The 8145-nt window shown below is 39.9% G+C and overlaps 1 protein-coding gene across 1 annotated transcript in view; it reads left to right on the forward strand.

The window, feature by feature from the left end:
- Positions 1 to 7820, forward strand: part of PDGFRA (platelet derived growth factor receptor alpha) — a 32249-nt gene extending 24429 nt beyond the window's left edge. Inside the window, exons 17-23 of the mRNA XM_054293717.1 lie at positions 1121 to 1236; positions 1790 to 1912; positions 2502 to 2613; positions 4201 to 4300; positions 4422 to 4527; positions 5225 to 5460; positions 6536 to 7820. Of these exons, the coding sequence (XP_054149692.1) occupies positions 1121 to 1236; positions 1790 to 1912; positions 2502 to 2613; positions 4201 to 4300; positions 4422 to 4527; positions 5225 to 5460; positions 6536 to 6683 (941 nt within the window). The 3' untranslated portion in view covers positions 6684 to 7820. The remainder of the gene's footprint in view (positions 1 to 1120; positions 1237 to 1789; positions 1913 to 2501; positions 2614 to 4200; positions 4301 to 4421; positions 4528 to 5224; positions 5461 to 6535) is intronic.
- The last annotated feature ends 325 nt before the right edge of the window (positions 7821 to 8145 follow it).

Genomic DNA, 8145 nt, shown 5'->3' on the forward strand with positions numbered 1-8145 from the left:
GGTACAAACCACTCTTGTGTAAACAGGTATCTGATTTTTGTCCTCTAAATGCACACAAATTGTTTAGCTCTGTTCAGCAAGAGTGTGAGCATAAGCTTTAAGGCAAAATCTCGTGGTTGTGTTCTTCCATCCTGCTCTGGGGGTAGGAGAGCATGTTGCTGGGGCAGAAGGGGTCCCACTGTGTGTCTGTTTCTGTGCTGAAGCACTGGGCAGTTGTGCTCTGCAGTGGGGCTGCAGGCACTCTTTGGAGGCAGTGATTTTATCAGTCTTGTAGTTTGAAGGATTTTGAGCATTAGCAACGACCAATACTAATAGTAGTTTATATTGTACTGTTTCCACTTACATTTCACATTAACTGACACTTATCAAATGCAGAACACTCCCAAATATTTTCCTGGATTATGTAATGAAGATAATGAATGCATCCTATTCCCTGTCCCTGTTCTCAGAACCCAAATATGCTTTTGTTTAAAAACAGACACCGCCACCTCTGCCTCCAGGCCTCAGAAATGGAACCATATCCAGTCCCAGATTTACATGGCAGACTTATGCACTCATGCTCTAGGACAGTCAGGGAAAATGAATCACTGAATTTTGACTGGATTTTTTCCGGCATTTTTCATAAAATAAACAAGAATTGTTGCCATGAATTCCTGACCCTTTTTGCTGGTATTGGATTAGTCCCAGTGAATACTTCCTGGGAAACAACAGTGTTCAGCAAAAGTAAATGGATAAGAATGTACATGCATGCACAAAACCCTAATGAAGGCATCTCTAAATAAATATTTTTGTGCCACACAATGAGTAAACAACCTGTGTGACAGCCAGTAATGTCCAGCAACAATTCTTTCTCACTTTACTTTTTCCTGCTGTTCACAGGGGAAAAAAATTACAGACAGGAAAAATTCTAACCTGCTATTTAACACTGGCTGTTTTAAAAAATGCAGTATGTGTCAGTGACTGATGCAGACATTAGAAGTGGCAATAGTTACTATGAAAAGGCTGTTTTGGTCATGGTACTCTGCTAAAATTATCAGCTTGGAATCATGATAGGTAGGGGAAGATGGATTCTACTTTCACACTCCACAGCAAAATCACGTCTTTCTTCTTTTTTTGATAGAATCAGAAGTCAAAAACCTTCTTTCAGATGACAGTTCAGAGGGCCTCAGCCTATTGGATTTGCTGAGCTTCACCTACCAGGTTGCACGGGGAATGGAATTCTTGGCTTCTAAAAATGTAAGTAAATAAAAAAGTGAGCGAAATGGAATAAGGTGTAAAAATGTCTTCTGCAGCTATGGTTTTAAATTTAGATTTTGAGCATATGACACAATATAGTATTACTTTTTGAGATATAGACAGCTTTCTCACTTACCTGGAAACAGAGATCACCATGGTGGGAAAAAATCAAAGCAGCAGTCACTTGTCTTCCCCTGCTTCATCCTGTGACATTGCTGGAGTCAGGGTAGCAGAGATGGTGGAGGGTCAAAGCAGGGTCTGGGTGAAGGGTCCAGGCAGTCACAAACCAGCATGGTGAGAAGCACAGGCATATCACTAGTACATGAGGGATGGAATGGGAGAGGGTGATCTCACTTTTGCCTCCTCCCCCCTAAAATGCATCTTTGTGAGATCTTGCTGGTCCTGAGGCCTGGTGCCTCCCTGCTCCTGTCAGCAGGTGCTTGTTCAGTAGAAGGTCATGTTAGCACTGCACCTAGAAAGCCAACCCTTTTCTAAGGCAGTGGCCCTCATGGAAAAAGCATGTCCTTGAACAATTCCATTTTTCTCCACGCAGTGTGTGCACCGTGACTTGGCCGCTCGTAATGTCCTCCTGGCTCAAGGAAAAATTGTGAAGATCTGTGACTTTGGGCTGGCTAGAGACATCATGCATGATTCCAACTATGTCTCCAAGGGCAGTGTATGTACTTAATCTCTGGAGCTCTGCTTTAACTGAAATGAAAATTGTCAGTTTTAAATGTTATTTCATGTTCTTGCCATTCAGTGTTGGTTACAGTAATTGACCACTGGGATGAATGTGCCTCAGAATAATTTATCTTCAGATCATTAATTCCTGTAACTTTTGTAACTCTGTGTTAAAGTGAAAAAGTACACATTCAGTACTCCACTTCAGTCTGACATTTTTAACAGGCAGGTTTTGTGACTGGATAAATTACTAAGGAACTGTCAAACAATGACATATCAGACCTAGTTCAGCAGTGCCAGATTTTGCATCATACCTTCAATCATTTACTACCTGTTCATTTGCCAGTAATGAAATGAATACAGCTATGGTTTAACTAGTTTTTGTGGGGAGCAACAAGTAGCATTGCTTATAATCCTGGTACCTCTGTATTAAATTGAATTGAATTAAAAATAAACACTAGCAAGGTTAACATAACTTTTCTTATAGAGAGATAATATTCCTGGCTATCAAACAACAATTGCAATAGTAATAATTTATTTAATGGCTAATCTGTGTGTTTGGGCTTTCTTTCTTTTTATTACAGACTTTCCTCCCAGTAAAATGGATGGCACCTGAAAGTATTTTTGACAACCTGTACACAACATTAAGTGATGTCTGGTCTTATGGCATTCTGCTGTGGGAAATATTTTCTCTTGGTATGTACTGTGAATATTTTCCTATGCGTAGTGATTAGTTTTTTTCAATTCAAACTGTTATACACAAAGTATTTCAAATTCTGCATATAAAAATATACACATGAAATCCACTGTTAGTTATTCTTCTGTATGGCATTTCAGATTCCAGTGTTAGGTGTGAAGTGAAATGTCCATACTCTCCCAAGGTTCTCTTTAGTTTTGGTATGGATTTTTTTTGTTCCTTTGTTTGAGGGTTTTGCTTTTTTGGTTTTGTTTGTTTGTTTTAGCCATATGCTCTTTTCTTTTTTTTGTTGTAAAACTAAAAGAACTGTGTGAAAATATTTTGTGGAAAAGTATTGGTGTGCCACAACAGGATTGATTTTCTGTCTTATATGAGAAGGAGCATGTTTCTCCCTTGCAACGGGGTGCCTGGGGCTGCAGCCCAGCTCAGCAGCTGCTTTGGAACAGTCTCTATACACATTTCAAAAGAGCCTGTCTTAGTCCCATTACAGAATGAAAATAAATGTCAATCTTCTGGGACACTGATTTCTCATTTCCAGGTCAACACTGCTCACACAGTTGGTTTATGGCAGCGTAAAGTGGTTATGACAATATATAGCAGTTCCAGACAACGCACAGCTCCCAGCTGGGAGCAGCCTGGCTCTCTCCTCAGCCTCATTAGTTAATTAATTAGCCTCCTGGACGGGTAGATGGCCTGCTGCAGCGAGCCTGCATTGCCCAGATTTACTGCCAGCAGAATTACTCATGCCTCTGTGGTGTCTACTGCTGCCCCACGGCAGCCCCAAGCCTAATGTTATTTGCTAGAACAAGTTGTCACATAACTGCTTCTCAGAAAACAACAGTTGCACCACTATGGTATTGATTCCTGTAATCTCTGGGCATCACAGGCTCCTGTAAATAGCCATTCCCTGATATCCCTGGGAGGCATTGGACAGCTCAGGAACTGAAGCACTAAACTTCACTGCTCTAGCTGTAAAGAAGGTTCTGAAGCTCATTTTTAGGTGAAAATCCTGCTTTTGAAAGGGCAGAGATTTCTGAAGTAATATTATAGTACGCCTCCTCCATCTGAGAAAATTGTTTCTTTTTGGAAAGCAAAATATATCCTCAGTAGTGTTTGTTTAAAAGATCAATTATAACATCTTGATACCATGTTGACTTCAGCTTGAATTACTCTTTAACACATCAGCAACAACTGAGCATGATGACTCTGTGCTGCAGCCCCAAATTATCAGTTAGCTGTGTTAGCTTGGACCAAGCCCAAACTTTTTGACAACCCATGCCAAAGCAGGCTGGTGACCTGATCCAGGTATTATCCAATCTCTGTCCCAAATACATTCTATAAACACTGAAAAGGTATTTTTTCTAACTAGCATCTACTTCAAACTTTCCTAGCCAATGTTTCACATTGGGGCTTAGCGTAGCTATTGTTACCAAGACAATAGCTCTGATGTGAAACGCTGGCCAGGAAAGAATAATTCTGATGCCATGTTAAATTGTAGTGCTAACATCAACAAGAAGATAGTATTTGGGAACTCTGCATGGATATTTAAGTATAGAGTAGTACTTTTGCTTCTCTTTTTTCTGTAGGTGGCACACCTTATCCTGGCATGATGGTCGATTCTACTTTCTACAATAAGATCAAGAGTGGATACCGAATGGCCAAACCTGATCATGCCACCAATGAAGTGTATGTGCGCATTTGGCTTTTCCACACCTGCCCAGTCTCCAGAGAATCTTGGCTTCAGTTTCTGTTTGATCAGTTATGTTCCTCTACCAGCTGGTTAAACTGGTTTCCTTCTTATCTGCAGGTATGAGATTATGGTGAAGTGCTGGAACAGTGAACCGGAGAAAAGACCTTCTTTCTACCATTTGAGTGAAATTGTGGAGAGCTTGCTGCCTGGAGAGTACAAAAAGGTTTGTTCTTTGTAATTTTCTCTGTGTTTTCTGTATATTGCTTCAGAGGGAATTACAAGCATTGTTCCAGCCATGAGAGCCATGAGCACTGAACTGTGAATTATGTGATTAGCACGGGGACATTGCATGTTTGGTTTCCTCAGTCAAACTAGCTGAGAGAAGCAGTTCTGCAGTATTAACTGGGAAGCAGAACCCTTTATGTCTAATTAAATCCTAACAACTCAATTTTTCTACTGGAGAACTAGTTCTGTATATTTTCATGGGATTTTGTAGGCTGTGAAATAATTATATAAAAGGGACTTCTTGGCCCATGAGTATAATTTCCCTGTCTCTTCTTCAGATCCTGACACCAGCAAGTTTTCCCCTCACATTTCTGATAGCTCTGAACAAGTTGTGCCTTCCCCATCATTCAGTGTTTCATTTTTCTGACCTACCTTAACTCCCTTTTCCTTACCCTTCTTTCACATCTACGTGTCTGCTTTGTGCTGCCACAAAGCTTTGCTCCTGCATCATCTAGATGTCACACTTACATGACACTTCTCCTTTCAAAGCAATTGAACATTCTGGACTTCTCTATCCAGTACGGCTGGCTCATAGGGCAGGATATTTGCTAGGCTAATGAATCACAGCTGCCCATCTGAAGAAAGGCAGCCTTAGTGAATAGCATCTAATGAAGGGTTGAAATGAATTTTTTCAGAGCTATGAGAAGATTCATCTGGACTTCCTGAAAAGTGATCACCCAGCTGTCACACGCATGAGAGGGGACTGTGACAATGCTTACATTGGTGTAACTTACAAGAATGAAGACAAGCTAAAGGACAGGGAGAGTGGATTTGATGAGCAGAGGCTGAGTGCTGACAGTGGATACATCATTCCCCTGCCTGACATTGACCCTGTTTCTGAAGATGAGCTTGGCAAAAGGAACAGACACAGGTAGGTGCAGTTTACAGATCCCTTAGCCCATAGTCACCACTTGGGGTCATGTTTGGCAACGTCCATTTACACTTCCCAGCATCGTACTCTGCAAATGGTTTCCTTAGCTCTGTTCAAACTACTTACTGGGGGAGTCACATATAAATATGGTAGTATGACTGCCCACAGTGTTTTCAATGGGAAAAGTTAATTTTTCCTGTTTTGTGGTTGCCGGGTAAGGCGACTGCTGGTGGGGGGCTTCTGTGTGTTTTTGGGACTCCTTTAATAGCTTGGTCAAGTCACAGTGGTTGTCTTGTGGATCTGTGGGCAGAATTTCCCAGAATTTCCATCACATCTTGCCTCCTTGCAGCTTCATATGAGACCTCAAAGAATTGATTTGTTTGTGTGAGACAAATTCTAAATCTAGGAGAAGTTTTTGATAATATCTTCTATGTTCTATGTCTATATATCTCCTAGTTTTCTATGAAAGCTGGGTGCCCAGAACTTTTTACTTCTTTCTTGTCAATTTACATGACCAATGCCACTACAACACAGCATTGCCTGACCCTAATTGTGAATGGTGCAGGTTTAATTCAGCTCTTAATTAATAGTGTATAGATTCAGCAACCTAGAAATGCCTTTTTTGTTTTTTGTTTTTTTTTAATATTTTTGTGCTTTATTCAAGTGAGGGAAGAAAGAAGTCCCTAAAAGTACTATCAAAATTAAGACATATTATCTCTGTCTGTTATTCTTATCTTGCTGTTATTGCTATCTTGTTTTCACCTGACCTCCCTAGATTTATCTAAGTGACCTATTGTCACAGTAGTGTTATAAAACTACTTCTCCAAAAAGTATCTGACTGAGAGTGCTTGGAGGAACATAAGAACAGCATGCTCCTTTGAATTCCAAGGTGGTTCACTACTTTTGATATACAAGATATGTCATGTCCTAAGAAACTGGTGGTCATAGTCACCTAAGATTGCACTGTGGGTCAGAAAGCATCTGGGGAGATAGCGTTCAGTTCTGCCAGAGACTGGAGTGTTTACCCAGCCAGAATCACCACGTACCTTATCTCTGAGATATCTGTCTCTTCCAGTTCACAGACATCTGAAGAAAGTGCCATTGAAACCGGTTCCAGTAGCTCTACCTTCATCAAGAGAGAGGACGAGACCATCGAGGACATTGACATGATGGACGACATTGGCATCGACTCCTCAGACCTGGTGGAGGACAGCTTCCTGTAAGGCACGGCCACCCGCCAGCTCTGCACACAGGGAACCTTCCCCAGCTCTCCACAGACTTCTGCTCCACACAGAAAACCACTTTATTGCAACGTCAAGGATGTGAAGAGGAGGTGGATTTGTAGAAAGGAACGCCCAGGAATGGGCAGAGAACTCAGCCTGAGTATAAATGAAAGAGACATGTTGAAGATGGATATTTTAGTGTTGCTTCTTGCAGTACTTCAGTAGCATCTCAGTGTTGTTTGCCATTCCATCTGGTAGGAGGATGAAGGGAAAGGCCACAAACAGACTGGTTTTGTGTTTCAAGGGCATTCATATGACTTTGATGGATCAATTTTCCACTGCAGCAATACTTCACCATTGTAATTATGTAAATAACTGACTACTCAAGGATCTTTTGAGGTGCACATTGAACAAATGCCATGGATTTTAGAAGAGGTCATTCATGAATTCTGTGTACTTCCTCCCTCAATCTCAATGTCAGCTGCTGATGAACTATCATGTGAATTGAAGAACATGCAAAAACCACTTTTGGACCAAAAAGGTCTAAAACCACAAGGGACTGACCGGTACTATAAAACATGTTACTTTCCACCATTAATGCAAGTAAAGGGGAATAATAATGATAATAATAATAATAATGACAATTAAAATTCAGTCTATAATAGGTGTTAGAAACCTAGTAAGTCTTTATTAACTATAGAAGGTAGCTGTTTTCAAAATAATACTACTACTGTTTTCAGTAACACTAAATGTATATTTTACAATCCATTGTCCTTCAGTAAAAGCACAATATCAAAACACTTTTTTAAGTGCAGGGGAGAAATTTCCAGCCCAAAAAATTTTATGAAATTTTCTTTTTGATCTACACCGAATGGTAATTGTTCTGGTTAGCTAAAACTACTTTAACATGGAGAAAAAATTTAAGATTTTTTTCTTTCATGAGCTGAGTAGCTTTTCTAATCAGATGTACTAGAAGCAATTAGTTTTCTTCTGATTAAGTGGGGTCCTAAAAATTTCAATTAAAAAAAATTATGCCAGATTTCTAAGATGCTGGAGAATGGAAGATTATGATAAACCACTAGCAATACCCCATTATTAGTGTTTCATGGTACTCAAAAGAAATCTTATCCTGAGGTTAGCTGTGAAGAATTGATTTGATATTTAAACTGTTCAAGAAACAAAGACATTTCTCCTAGCCTGAAATGCAACTTCAAATAAGCAAAAATAAATATGCAGAAAATATTCTTGTCTTAGTTTTCAAGTTTAAACAGGAGCAGAAATCTCTACTATCTTTGCAGACTGTAACTACAAAAGGTAAATGCTTCTAGGAGTGTTTTTTGGAAAAAAGTGCATGAAAATCAATCTGCTCTCAGCCTGCAATTGTTGATTTTTGACACCAATCATGAACAAAGTATTATGGTTACTGCTATCACTGTACAATGTGTTATTGAGATATGACACT

The sequence above is a fragment of the Melozone crissalis genome, unplaced genomic scaffold, assembly GCF_028551555.1.
Source record: "Melozone crissalis strain CALT ecotype California unplaced genomic scaffold, PUWL_Pcris_2 ptg000006l_1, whole genome shotgun sequence".
NCBI lineage: Eukaryota > Metazoa > Chordata > Aves > Passeriformes > Passerellidae > Melozone > Melozone crissalis.